General features: G+C 38.3%; 2 protein-coding genes across 2 annotated transcripts in view; one reads left to right on the top strand and one right to left on the bottom strand.

Annotated features, from left to right (window-relative positions):
• The window catches only part of LOC115632473 (DNA polymerase epsilon subunit 2), a 67,703-nt gene that overhangs the window by 28,429 nt on the left and 23,948 nt on the right, over positions 1–15,326 (top strand). The window lies entirely within an intron of this gene.
• LOC115632474 (transcription factor btd) lies at positions 9–1,655 on the bottom strand. The gene has a single exon (XM_030529644.1). It carries the CDS (start codon positions 1,653–1,655, stop codon positions 138–140), a length of 1,518 nt encoding a protein of 505 aa, XP_030385504.1. The 3' UTR covers positions 9–137.

Raw genomic sequence — 15,326 nt, 5'->3', positions numbered from 1 at the left:
TAGGTAGAAGAGAACTAAAATTAATATCACAATGAAACATTTTGGTTTGTGGGTGGGGTCGGTGTAAGGTTACAGACCAGATAAAAATCAATTGTAACACACAAGGGAACTTAAAAATATCCGAAAAAATGCTTCGATCATTTCGAAACGTTGGGAACACGCCGTCCTAATGGGTTTCCACCACCACCCACGACGTTGATGATCTCACCATCAGTTGTCTCGTCGCTAGCCTGATGGTCGCTGGCCTTGTCCTGATGGGCGGTCATGTGGCGAGTAAGATGATGCCTCTCGCGGAAAGTCTCCTGACAGACGGGGCAGCGCAGCTTCTCTTCGCGCTTCCGGCGATTGGGATCACAGGCAACTTCGCTCTTATGATGGGATCGCATATGATAGACTAGGTCGCTGGTCATGCGAAAGCTAATGTTACACTTGGCACACACATTCTGAGCGGTCAGCGTGAAGGTGGAGGCCAGCGTAGGCGGTATGAGTGTGGAGAGTATTGCTGCCGCGGCGGGATTTTGAACGATGCGTGGCAACTCTGGCTGAGCCACAGCAAAGGGATGGGCGGGATGTGGGTTAGCACCGCCAGCGGCGTTTGGCGGGAATGGAAATCCTGAATAGGCATGTAAAAATTCCGGAGGTGGTCCACCCGGGACTGATCCCGAATTCGCCACACCATTCGGACCACCGCCATTGGCATTCGGTGGTCGATAGAGCAGTTGCTGCTTAAGCCGTTGAGCCTGCAGAGCCTGCATGGGACTGACGGCTTGGAAGGCGCCATTGAACTGATATTCGGGCCGAAAGTTGTGGTAGACAATGGGATTGGGGGGCATGGAGCCAACCACGATGCTGGGCAGACTATTGGGTGGCATGTTAGTGGCTCCATTGCTGCTGCCACCGCCACTATTGGTGCGTGGTGGAGGCGTGGCAAGCGGTGGACTCAACGAGGGACAGCTCAACTGATCGGGACTCAGAGGTGGTGCGCTAACATCCACTGGGGACTCCAAACGCGATGCAGTCGATGACGAGGTGGTTGATGATGAGGATGTCGAGAGCGACGAGGCCACCTTGGTGAAGGCGCTGCGCAATGGCGATGGGGAAGGTTCCGGGGAGTCGACTAGTGGAATTATTACCGTGGGGTCATCATAAATTCGGGGTGAACGAATGTTGAGCTGTGGATAGCGTTGTCGGGCCTCCAACAGGCTTATGTAATCCGCCGGCGGTGAAGCGGGCGCAGCGATGGCGCGTGGCGACAAATCTGTGGGATACTGTGCCAACTGTTGTTGCAGTTGTTGTTGTTGCTGTTGATGATGTTGCTGCTGCTGCTGTTGCTGCTGTTGCTGCTGCTGCTGATGATGATGATGCAGTGCCTCATGTAGACGCGCCTGCTTCTCTGCCTGCTTCTGCTTAATACGCTCATCGGGCATCATGAGAAAGGCAACATCAAAGGAGCGTTTCAATGTAGTCTTTCCACCAGCTGGAGATGTGTGGGTTTCATTGTTGTTGTTGTTGTTGTGATTTGATTGCTGCGTGGGACTGCCACGAGTCATCATCGCGGGCGGCGTGTTTGTTGAAATTCTCAGCTCTGTGTGCTGCGGTGGCGATCGGCGCGTTGGACTCGCGTGTTGCGGTAAATTATCCATTAGAAGGTTCATTGCACAAAATAACGCACACAACAAATAACTGTTCACTTGCTTTTGTCCACTTGTTTCAAAGTCACTTTCTTGAAGTCGCTTTCATGCGCCTTCGCTGCTCGTTTGCGTTCGTTATCCGTCCAATTCGAAATTCAACTTTCGACTGCTGCCCGCACGCAATCTGTTCCTCTTTAAGTAGTCGTCGTCGTCGTCGTCGTCCTCATAGTCGCCACCACCACCACCAGCAGCAGCACCACCAGCAGCATCATCAGCATCAGGAGTCCAGTTGGAATTTTCATATTGTCCCATTCAAACAAACTCTTCGCACACGGCACTCGCACATCTGTCCTGATTCTGGGCTGCAGAGAGGCGTCTGCTCGATGCTCGACACCCTTATGTTGTTGCTCTCCCGCTCGCCAGCTGCAGTGCTCTCTGTCTGTCTGTCAACCCATCTGCTTTGCCAGTTGCCAACATATTCTGTGGTTTTATTGTGTGCAGAACGTCAGACGCGCTTTGTGGTTGGTTGGCTGCTAGCATGCCTGCCTGCCTACCTGCCTGCCTGCCTGGCTCGGAGAGTTTAGTGAGGTTGGCATATTCGAAAGACGTTTTTGTTTTTGGGTATGCTTTGTATTTTACATGGTGCTCGGCACAGTGGTGCAAAATACAGCTTACATTTATTTGTAGCTACAATCGTATTTATTTTTTAAACACATATTTATTATCGCGCTTTCCTACGTATTGCCATAGACATTACTGTCTCCAGAAAAGTAGCTAGAAATTACAAATTTATTCACCCTTAAAAATGTAACTTTTTTTATGAAAAAAAAAAACTATTATGGAGTTACTTACGAATGACAGGGCTCATCGAAACAAGTGCGCTTCCTAACTGCCATAACGGCCAGCACGAAAAGCAAAACCAACAGCCTCTTTGTAGTGCCCAGAAACATTTTCGTAGATTTTTAAAACATGTTGAATATGCACTGAACTTGTTGAAAGTCTTTCCTAAAAAAAAAGTTTGAAAATTATTATTCAACCATCACAAATGTGTTCAATTAGTTATGCAAAAGTGTGCTAAATCATTTATTAAATATGTTGTAGTTGTGTAAAGGGGCAGAGTTAAAAAGTAATGTAAAGGGAAGTGGAGGATAACAAATTGGAGATAACAAATTGTCGTGAAAAAATGTTCAAAATATCGATGTCTTTGTTTCTGCACTAGCACCTTTTTTTTTATAAAGTCAAAGGTAATAATATACATTAACTGAAAGTTTTGTGGCTAGAGCTAAAAAATGAAGTATTTAGTTTGAAAATGAATTAGACTGCAAGTTTTGAAACGCTAGCCTTCAAATTTTTGTAACATTTTTTTTATTTTCTTCACTGGAAAGTGTCTTGGTATATTGTTTTTGGTGTGTAAGTTTGAAACAACTACGCAAAAGAATGGTAGACGTGTCCAAATCACGATGTCCTGCCTGTTTCAACCACCATTCATCTCACAGTCGGAGAACTATCCTAGAATGGATACAGATATTACGTCGAGCCGGTCGTTTTAAATGCCTTTTCATAATTTTTAACAATAAATTAATGGCGAAATAAATATACATAAGTAATTTATTGCCTCAAATCTAAATTTGAATTGTTTTATACTTGATTTATGTGCAGTTAAATAGTAGTTTCCAACAAATCGAACTGCATATATGATTTATCTCCTGCATTTATCTTGTCTACAAAATATGTTGAATGATATAAGTCGTATTTAATAACACAGAGTATGTGAAGTACCGCAAATTTTGGATATTGAGTTTAAGTTCAACATTTTTAGATTTTGTCTGATATAAAAGAATATAACTAACTAATATTTAAGTTCTTTCTTTTTGTACTAGTTTTTGTTTATTAGATCTAGTAACAACTTCTTCTTGGAAAAGTTTATCCAAAGTTCTATTCTGTTTTAGCCTTTCTTAGCTGTTAATTCTCATCTTACCTTTTGTCAGGATAAAATATCATTCTGTTTTACGCAGATAACTTTTATGTAAGTTTCTCTTCGAAAAATAATAAATTTAAAAGATTATTTGTGGATCTGTGTAAATAGTATATGAAAACCAGCTTTATTTAGAAAACTGACGAGTTCGAGTTCAATTTAGGGCTCAGTTTCGAGTTATTGGCAGAACTTTCATGGTTTTTAATAATTTGTATTATCTTTTGATAAATTTTGACTGCTTTATACATATTAGTTATCTATATAGTAAGATGGAATCTGATGGATAGTTATGCAAGAAAGGAAAAATTAAAAGATTATCTGATTATTTTTTCTGCGTATTTTAATGATATGTTGGATCGATAAACATAAATAGTATATGAAAACCTTCTAACCTTTTAATAATTTGTATTTTCTTTTGATACATTTTGACTGCTTTATACATATTAGTTATGTATATAGTAAGATGAATCTGATGGATAATTATGCAACAAGGATTGGCTTTTGTAGTTGTATATACTTATATTTGAGCCCACTGTGCCGTGAGATTCGAAAAGAGGCGGTGCTTAGCAGCAACTGCTGTTGTCCTTGCTCTGCTCCTGCCAACTTGTGCTGCTCACTCCCAACCCTGTTGAGTGTGTGTGTGTGTGTGTGTGTGTAGCACGTGTGCTCTATTCTGCTCTGCTCTCTCACTTCCTGCTCCGTTTGTGCCGCACGCCGCTGATGTCCTTGCTGCAAGTGTTTCCGAACAGGTTGTTTTTGTCGATTTTTTGGCAGCAACAGCAACAGCAGCAGCGGCAGCGTCAGCATCAACGATTGTATGAATATGTGGCCATGTTTTGTGTGCTCGTTACTGTTGTTGTTCTTGTTGTTGCTGGCGATTTTTAGTATATGCTGCGCGTAGCTTTTACATATTGCATGCCGCACATACATTTATATGCATGTTTGTATATATCGGCGACTGTTGAACGCAAAAAGGTTCCACAAAACTGAAATATTTAGCTGTCCGCCTGTCTGTTTGTTTGTTTTTTTTTTTTTTTATATAAAAAAACTTCAACTGCCGCCTGGCTATTGTTCAGTAAATACAGCAACAGCAACAACAACAACAACAAGTTATGCAATGTTTTCCGTTTCGTCTTGTCTCGCTCTGTTGTGATCCTTTGCTCCTGCAGGCAGGATGTGCGCGCTGTTGTTCGCTTTGTATGGCAAAAATATGTGCAGGCTATGGACACGTTATGGTAAGCGGGTCCACAACCACAACCAAGAGAATGTCCAGAGTGCTGAACATTTTATTCAAATTACTCCACGCCTTTATTGTTGTTGTTGTTGTTGTTTTTATTGTTGTTGGCGCAGTTGCAGTTGCAATTTAATGTTTGCATATTTTCAGGTGCTAATTGTTCCACTTGCCATATGAGTTGCATTTTTAATTAAAATTTATGTTGGCGACCGCATCTGTGTGTCTCCTGTTTCTACGTCTGTGTGGGTGTGTGTGTATTTGTGTTGGCCCATAATTTGTTGGCCGCCATGTTTGCTGTCGACAAAATTAATATTAAACACATGATTGCCTTCGGCCATGGCCATTTCATTAAAAATATTGTTTAGTCTATATGCATTGAATATTTAATTAATTGCTCGAACATTTAAATATTGCTTATACACAATGATTAATATTTGAGCATCGATCAATTTTATTGCATTTATATTCGTGATTGCTCATTGCAGGTACAAGTTAAAGCTGTGCATTCAATATCTTTGAAGAAATCGCTTCATATTGCAATAAGTGTTAAATTTTAGAAAACAGAAGATTGTGGAAATTTCATAGGAAGTCATGTTTTATCTTTATTAAGGAAATGGTTTGAAAAATACTTCACTAAAATGTTTACATATTTTGATTTAAAGTTATTTCTAGATTTTTCATTCTTTCAATAATAAGGAGCTTCAGAATTTAGAACAATTATTTGAACAGTTCTTAGAATATAATTATATTCTATCTTGCAAATTAGATATTCAGTTTGTTTCCAATTTTGTTCAGTTTTCGCGGGGCTCTGAATACAAACATAAAATACTCAATCTATATTGTACATATTTTCAAACTGTGGCAAGATACAAGTATTTTTCTAATCATAGTTTCTTTCAATTGTTTTATTAAGATCTATCCTTGAAGGACAATTATTATCAGTTGATATGCTTGAGTAGTGGCATTTTACAAAGAACAAGATTACATTAATTTTACTTAATATATATGGAGCTTAGAAATTAGGTTGTCGTAGTGGATTAAAAACTATGAAAATAAAGAGATTACAATTAAAAGTTATCCGAAAGACTTTAGTTGACCTGTAACCAAGGGTCAAGTGAATGGAGTCTTTTAAGACTTCTATGATATTCGCGGTTGTCGAGGAGCTGAGAGCCGCTGGACGTGCGAATCACGCAAGCTGTTGCTTACACGATCCTTGATTGTTAAATGTTTAAATGTTATACCGTATTATTCAAAGTGAACAGTTTTTTTAAAGTTTTTGGATTTGCAGCATTATTTGATTGATTTTTTTAATTTCATTAGATATTAAATATACAATAAAATAATTCCAATTCGAATTTCGAACACAATTGGCCAAAAAACAATAAATTATTGGAAACATTTTCTTCTTAGTCGAATTACGTATTAGGTACGAGTGAGTGACCAAATACTCCACCAAGCAGCAATATCAGATTTTCAAGATTTGGTCAATAAAAGCCATTATCTGCGTTCCACAGTTGGTTGCCGCAGCTCTTTTATTATTGTAGAGTTGTTTCAAATTTATCTTAATTTTTCTTATATTTTAACATATTGTTTTCATACAGACTTTGATCGCGCTTTTACCTCACTTGTGGGTAGAATTTTCCAAAATCACTTCTTAGTATTTTAATTTCAATCGAATTTAGACGTCTGTAATGGGAAAAGGGTATATGTATATAAATTTTATATATAAATTGAAATTCAAGCATAAAGGACTTCAAATCGTACAAATGTATATTGATAATCCTTATAAACACCGAGAACATTTGAATCATAACGGCTAAGAAGAGCAAACATGGAATGTAGATTTTTCTCATTCATACGCAGAGCAATTTTTTTACAAATCATAATATTAATATTTATATGTATATCTAAAAAAGGATCGATCAGTGTAAAAATCACTTTACTGGGGAAATATCCACATTACTATGTGCTGTCCAGAATATTTCCCATTCGAATAATAAGCAAGTTATACACATATACTTATTAGAGTTTTCAAATAAGCAGTTATTGTGCTTGCACAACTGGGAGATGCAATCTGCATAACTTAGACACAAAACAGCCGCCCAAGTCGTGAAACAGGAAACTTGCTAAGCAGCCAACTTCCGAGTACCAGCAGATAGCTCAGGCAGCAAGAAGCTGTTCTGTCTTGAGAGACACAGCACTAGGAACCACAACAACAATAACAAGACACACCTTACAAGCAAGAAGGCAGGCAGGCAGGCAGGCGCATTAACATTAACAATAAGAAAAAGGTGTCTGCTGTCTCCTGTCCCTCCAGCACTCCACGTCCTGCGTGCCAGCACTGCGACAAAAGTTGAAACAATTAGCGCAAGTAAAGAGTCTGTGCCTTTGCATTTGCATTTTGCTATCTGACTGAGGCAATCGCCTTGTAATTAAAATCCGGCACTGTGGCAAGGGAAAATTATGCGGCATACGTCGCACGTAGCAGCAACATTGCGTCGTCCTCGTCCTCGTCGTCATCGTCATTGTAGAGCTCAGCTGCGCATCTCTCAGATTGTAATCTTAGTTTGGCCAAAATTTTACTGCGACTTTGGTTTAATCACCACGAAAGCAATTTCACGCCTTTTTGCTCTTTTCCCTCAACATTCGAGCAATTCAATTCCTGTCACTTTGTCACTTGCCGGTTTGATGTATCGACAGCAACAGCAACAACATCCCTGCCCTGCCCTGCCCTTGCATCCCTGCTCCTAATCCACCGACACTACACACTCTCGCAGCTCAACAAACAATAGTTTGAAGATCTCGAAGGGTAGATTAGCAATTTGTTTGGGTTTCGTAAATTTTGTGCTCGATTTGTATATCGGAGATTTGTGTTAATTCTCAGTGAAAATATTTGCAGGCATTTAACACTTGCTCCAAATTGAAGTCACGTGCCAAAGCCACATGTGTGTAGGGCTTCGTGGTCAGGCAAGCCAATAAATGGCCTAACTTATGGAAAAATACGGTCAATGAATTGAGAATGTCTGTTCATTGATTGTGCAAAGCAAACAGATTAGCACAATGAGCAGGAATTGATTTCTAAAAGATTTGCTCTTATTATTTTGGTATATTTATATGAATAGTACTTATGTTTGTGGGCATTTTTATGAACTCTTTTGAAAGAATTTCCCCAAATTTTGGATCCAATTTTATTCCACATATTCGAAGTTTGAAAGATAATAGTGTAGAAGAATTGATAATGCGCTCATTTGATCTTTCGATAGTCCATAATTAAACCAACAATCTATCTATCAATAGTATCGTTACATTTTCCCAAGTGCGGGCAATACTTCTTCTTTCTTTCTTCTTAAAATGAAGACGAATGTGAACATTTTTTTGGTATCGTTAGAGATGTTTTATTAAAACTATCTTTCTTTCGCCAGCAATAAAAATACCACTTCTTGGAAAAGGCAAAATATTTATAATTACAAAATGAGGACGGTTCGCATAACTTAAAATAAACAAAGGCATTTTTTGTTAAACCATAGCCTAACAAGTTACATAAATAAATAAATGAGTAAATAAACTAATTTGGATCGATATTTTGAAACAGGCCGCTTACATATGGGAATTGTGCTTAATGCTCCGATTTTTTGTACATTTATTGAGACAAACAATATTTGCATATGTATTGCAAAAAAAAAAATGTTGTACACATAAAACTATGATAGATCTTTTTGACTTACAAGTAATGTCTCTTATACAATCGATAGTCCACCGAAATCATCGATAGTGCCACGAATAGTTTTCGAACACAAACTTGTCATTTCTCGGACTAAGCAGAATCTCGATACCAAGTTTTGTTGCTCTGATAATTTGTAAGATCCTTGCGTTTATGCGGACTGACAGACAGACAAAGGAACATGTCTAGATCGGTATGTCCTGTGTGTATATACTTTATGGGATCGCATAACCTTAAATACGATTTCCATCCTTTGGATATAGAGTTTACAAATGTGATATATCAAATAGTTTTGAAATTGGTAAATCTTTTTTAAGTGTGTAATTAAGAGCCAGACACGATACATCAATATATTTCTTTCTAGTAGACAAAATTAGCGCCTCAAATTTTTGCAAAGAGATAATTAATCTGCGAAAGAATTACTTAAAAAATTTCATAATTGTACATTTTCATTACATTTGTGAAACTTTTTTAACGATACAAATACAGTATTTAAGTCAAAATTTCTCACATATTGAAAAAGATACCAAAGAACTCTTTGGTAGCTTTGCTGCATTTATGAATGCCACTTTTTAAAACAAATATATCTTTTGTTACTCTAATTCTTGGGATATTACAAATTTAAGCTGCACATGGCTTAAAAATAATTATGTGAAGAACTGTGAAACATTTCTGTCCAGATATGTAGTCTTGCTTCATTTGAATTCTTTTTTGTTTTATTTGGTTTCAAGTTGTTATTTCAGTTGTTCAGGAGTGGAAATTGTAGTTGCAGCTCACTCGTCGCCTGTTCAAAGGGCACTTGCCAACCCTCTTGGGTGCATCTGTGTGTACGTGTGTGTGTGTGTGTGCGTGTGTGTGTGTGTGTGTGTGTGTGTGTGTGAAGAGTCTCTGGAGTAAACCCAACGAGCCGAGTCCAATCAAGTGCTTTTCGCGCATTAAATAAAAATTCGAATTGGATTTCGGAGGAAAACCCCGAAAGCAAGCAGAACCTAATTGTATGCTCCGAGGGTTGTTTCTCAGTTCGCTGCCTGTCCTGTTGCTGTTTGTTTAAATACCGTGAATAACATGTGGTTTTTTCGAAGCATATGGCAAGGACTTTGTCACTATTTAGAAGCCGACAAACCAACCAACCAACCATCCGACCGACCGAGCGACCGACCGACCGAGCGACCAGTACGCGCCCAATGCGATGCAAAGCACAAATCCTCCAATTAGACTGTCATTCATTTAAACGGATTAAAATTCGTTGAATGCGCGAGGGTCGCACTAACAAGGCCCGAGGGCTGCGCTGATGCTGTTGAGGTTGCTATTGAGGCTGGTGGTGGCTCTTGTGGTTGCCTCAGGTTAGTAGCAAGGAATGCCTAAGCGGCTGAGCTATGCGCATTAGAGCACTTGTTTTTGTTTTCCAAATCGGCTGATGCCAGCTATTGAGTGTGTGTGTGCATGTCTCTCCTCTCTCCATGTATGTATGTGTGTGTGTGTGTGTGTGTGTGTGTGCATTCAATCAAGTTGCGCATAACTGCGCCACAATCAAGCGCAACAAAAACAAAAAAAAAAAAACAACAATAACAACATTTTATGCTGTCATATGCAAAAATTTTCTTGCTGGCGCACAGTGAATAAATTTTTCACATTGGTGGGAAAATGCGTTTTGCTTGTGCTTCGTATTTTAGAAGATAAAAATTATATGCAATTAGGCTTTGGAATTTGGGCAACATTTGAATTTTCGAATCCTGGAAATTATGTTTTTTTTCACTTCAACATATTGCTCTAAAGCTTAGACTATACATTTTTAGCTTGAAAGTCTAGGAAGTAAGATAAAAAAAAACGGAAAAGTAAGACACTGTTTGTATTGTTAGCCTTATTATTATTAACAGTTCGGCTGCAATGTAAAATGTACAGGCGAACAAATATTTAGCTATAGCTACGAGGCCTTCAGCTATATTGTTAGCCTTATAAAAGCCCTTTTAAGTAGAAAGTGTAGTCAGAAGGGCTGGGTTAAAGTACACACAATACACGAGCTTACGAGGTAAAAAAAAACGAAAATAATCTTAACAATAATCTATCTATTAATGCCTACGACAACTAAACCCCGCTTCGAATCCAGAAGTGGACAGAGATCTTATTAGAACTAACGAACTAAAAACATTTACATAAACAATATTAAATAAAAATGTAAAATCTTATACCAGTTAATAACTAACTAGATTACATAAATATAATAAAAATAAATATAATATAAAAATATATATAAAAATATATATACAATTTTAATGCCAGTTTGCAAAAATATTTATATCCTGACTCAGTATGGGGTTTGAAATTTCGATGGTTCTAGACTCTATCATATAGAGAAGCATTTGCGATTAAGCAGCGAGGGAGAGAGAGCAAGCCAGAAAGAGAAAAAGAGAGTTCTGCTGAGCGATCTGAATACAAATCACTAAATCGGCTTATCTAGTCAAGATAGACCCAGATTTACTCCTTGTTCTTCTACAAAGTTCTGAAAAGTTAAGACGACTTAATAAAGTCTACATCGCCCTTAACAACTTTCGGAAGTAAAAACGACATCAAGGACAGTACAACGTATTGTAATGTAATTAATTCATTAATTTAAAAAATCACTTCTTTCTTCTTACATGAGTATATTAATGTAAGAATAAGGTATTATTTAAGATTATGTAGCCTTGGTACGTTCAGATGAACAATCGATTGCAGAGAGTTATCATAAAGAAGTTGAGTTGTGAAGACAGAAGGAAAATTGTCGCATGGATTTTTGTTAAATTTGAACGCTGAAATAAACAATTAAGAATATATTATTTGTAACTTAAACCAAGTGTTTATTTCCCATTAAGGAAATCTAAGGTGAAATAATAGGCAGAACTACCCCATAACGCATTAAACCTGCATTAATAAATAAATATATACACAATTCAATCACATACACCTACATATGTATGTATGTTTGTATATCTTAATTCATTTGAAGCCGTACTTATCATAAGCAGATGTGCATCCAAGTTGTTTAATTATAATATTCCACCGCTTCTCCACTGCAATGGAACATTTCTATTTCAAAATGTTTTTGGGTTATTTATTGAGAAATCTTTTTTCGGAGATAGTACGTATTTGAGTTCCATGTCCTTTCACTCGCGTTTCGAAAACGCCACACTGTGGAGCTCACGCATCCTGGAGGCTGCGATTGCTGAAGCTAAACACATTTGCTCAACATTGAGTGTTCGTTGACTGTTCGTTGTCGATGTCTGCCTGGTTAGGTTTTGGGTGGTTCGGGCTTTATCTAGAATGCTCACGCTTGAGATGCTTTCAGTTGTGCGAGATCATAAAGGCATAAATATTTACGGCGGTTGCAATCGTTGTGCAATAATAAAACAATAACAATAATAACAGCAGCATTTGTTACAAAAGTCAGCCATAATGTCAAGTGCGCTTGAGTTGTTGGATACGGCCAGGAAGAGGAAGCCTTTCGATGGCGATGCTAAGGTCGACACTTGAGCTTCAGAGACCTCCACTCTTGAAGCGAGCTGTTCATGCCCCGTAATCATATTCATATGCAACATTTGGTCGTCGGATGTGCAGCGTATGCTCAACGAAGCTGAAGCAATGAAGCGACCACCAAGTCACCACCAGCGCCCGACACCGTCATTACCACCAGCCAGCTACCCGCATTTAAAGTTGTTCAATACGTTTACGTTTCTGGTGCCATATTGCAGCTTGTGTTGCTGGTCTTGTTGATTTTGGGAACCTGTTTCGTTGGTCTGATTGCAAGCAACCCTGAGCCCAACCCCGCTCACCAACCTTTTACATTTCCAATTCGAAATCAGATCTAATCAGCATTGTATGTAGTGCACAGTGGGTCGATTGCATTAGCGCTCCAGTGTCCAACTGTGCACTGGCAAGAGATGATGAAAACTACCCTTTAATAGACTACTCGCTGGGCATTGCAAGACAACCAACAAACATCTGTGCAATTTTCAAAAAACTTCAACCATTACAGTCGCATCCATTCGACTTTGGTTTACTCTTTAATTTGAAAAACATAATTTATAACATAGTATGGTTTGTGAAATTTTAATAAAGAATTACAGTGATGTGATGAAGCCATAGATAAAATGAAATGCTCAATGGTTTATAAATTACATTTTAATAAGCCAGCAGACATTTGTGGCTGGGCTAAATTTGGTTACAGTATCGTAATAAACAAAATGTATTTTATATACAAGTATAGTTTATTTATAGTTTGAAATAAACTTGATTTGCACACGAATACAACAGATTTACACGGAAACTTTGGTATCTTTAGCGCCTTTGGTTGAAAAGATTTCGCTGTTCATACAGCCGTACATATGGAGAAACAAATACACAACAAAACTTTCTTTCGGATAAATTCTAAAAAATATCAAATAAACCAAAAGTTATTACTAAGAGTGATTTGTGCACCTCTCGTTCCCCTAGTAGCTATACAAAATAGTGATCACAAAGACGATTCCACATGAAAAGTTTGGCATCTCTAGCGCCTATGGTTGAAAAGATCTCGAATACAGTCGAACAAATGGAGAAACAAACACACAACTAAAGTTTCTTTCGTATAAATTCTAATAAATACCTCCTCTCGTTTCCTTGGTAGCTTTACAAAATAGTGAGCCTATATACGGTTTGAAACAAACTTGATGGGCATAACAAAAATATATTTCTTAATAATAAGTTTGGCATCTCTAGCTCTTATAGTCAAAAAGATCTCGCCGTTCATACAGTCAGACAAACGAATGCGCTGGCAACAGAAATGACTATCGATTCGTCTGCTTATTGCAGGGTATTGGGAAAACAAAGCAACAACAACATACAACTAGCGCGAACATTTAAACGAAGGCCTGTTACACTCCCCCTCCCGTCATTTAAAAAGTGTTTAGTTTATGGTCCATTGATGGCTTTGTTAACTTTTGCGCACACCATGGCAGGCATCCTCAATTGCAGCAACCACCCTCCCGTGATCCCGTCCTTACGTCCACCTTACGTTTTTCGACATTTACGATCTGTCAGAGAGGTGTGGCACTACATCGAGTAGAGGACATGTGCTGTGGGTTGGGGGGAGGGTTGAGTCTGCCTTTAATTATGCTCGAAACCACAAAATGCTGTTAGTGTGCCATCGCGCACTCTTCGTTTCCAATTTGGAAACTGAAAATGCTGACATATGCATGCAAAAAAGGAAAAACGAGCGCGGGGCCCTGCGCAGTCCCGCGGGTGCCTTTCGCTCTTTGACTCTCTGATTGGAACTGGTCCGGTGATAAAAATCTAACGCCGCGCCGGACCAAACCCACTGACAAGTGAGTCTTCGATCTAATGTGGCACCAACATATGCTGTGTTTCGCCCTTCAAGTTTTTCGCTTAAACAGTCCATGCAATTTTCCTTTACATTCAAAGTCTGGTATCTCTTCATTTTTTTGGTTTTGGTTTTGGTTGCTTTGTGGTTGTCTTCCTCCTCGTCGAGCTGGCTTGGCTTTGACTTCATTTTAGATTGGCATCTTCGCTTTGATTCTGATTGCTGGCCAAGTTGCTGCTGCAAGTCGCTTATGCAAATTTCCCGTGTGGTTTCCAACGAATTGATTTTCATGGCTCATCTTTCTTGCTTTGGAAATATTTTCATATCATTAGTTTTTGCCTGGCTTTTCATTGCGTTGGCGCTTCGCTTTTCCCCAAGTGCGGGGCATTATCATATGTAATGATGCTGATTTCATTTGCTGGCAATGCCAGTTCAAACACTTTGAACAAATATTTTACTTTGTAATGCTGTCGATGCTGCAGGAAATCGAATCTTGAATTAATCATGCGGAATAAATTTCCTCTAGATTTTATACGGAAAGAGGGTAAATGCTTCGGATGTGTTTAAATTGTTCAAATGTGAGGCAGGAGGGAGGGAGGCGTTAATAAAGAAAACAAAATAGACTAGCACTAAAGTGAAAATTATGAAACAAGCAGATATAAAAGCATTTATATACCGTTTTCGATATATTCGGTATTTCAGCCACTTCACAAAGAATCTAGTTGCTAATCCAGCTTTGAATATAGTCAACGATTGGAGTAACTCTAGCAGCTGATAATCATGAAGAAGCAGAAAAACTAAGCCACCAATAATTGATATTTCTATGATTTGCGAAAAAGAAGGAACATTTTCCACTTCCATAATTACAAATTCTTGCAACAACTAATTACAAGACAACATTGTCAGTTTAAAAACATATTTATAATTATTAAATATATGAGGCAATACTACGGAATTATAGCATTTAATATTTTGAAAAAAGCCTACTAAATAATATCGTAACCACATATCCTAATCCTAATCTGCGTTTACCACCCAACTCCAGTAGTAGACTTCTCCTTATTAACCTGCCTTCGTTAGCTCTGTGGCTCTACAAATTAATTGTTGGAGATCTTGATTTCTATATCTTTTTAGATCGTATAAATGTTTCCGTACCTTCCACGCCAACAAGGAACTTTTTGCCCTTCTAGTAAACAGATGCACTAGTGATTATAATACTTTTTGCTCTCAAGTGAGTTCTGCCTTCCCTCACTAAAATCTTATATTTTCTATTTCATTTTATTATTATTTTCTTTTCATTATACTTTCTTTTTTTTGAACTTTGTTGCTTTTTCTTCATCTACAATTCTTTTTTGTTAGGCTTAATAAAGTTTCTGAGTTCTTTGCTGTGAATCGGGGTATAGCTGTCCGTTTGGCACATAAAATCCCCC

The sequence above is a fragment of the Scaptodrosophila lebanonensis genome, unplaced genomic scaffold (genome assembly GCF_003285725.1).
Source record: "Scaptodrosophila lebanonensis strain 11010-0011.00,11010-0021.00 unplaced genomic scaffold, SlebRS2 tig00001415-arrow-pilon, whole genome shotgun sequence".
NCBI lineage: Eukaryota > Metazoa > Arthropoda > Insecta > Diptera > Drosophilidae > Scaptodrosophila > Scaptodrosophila lebanonensis.
The sequence above is the reverse complement of the archived record's forward strand: the minus strand, read 5'-3'. Positions and strand labels throughout refer to the sequence as shown.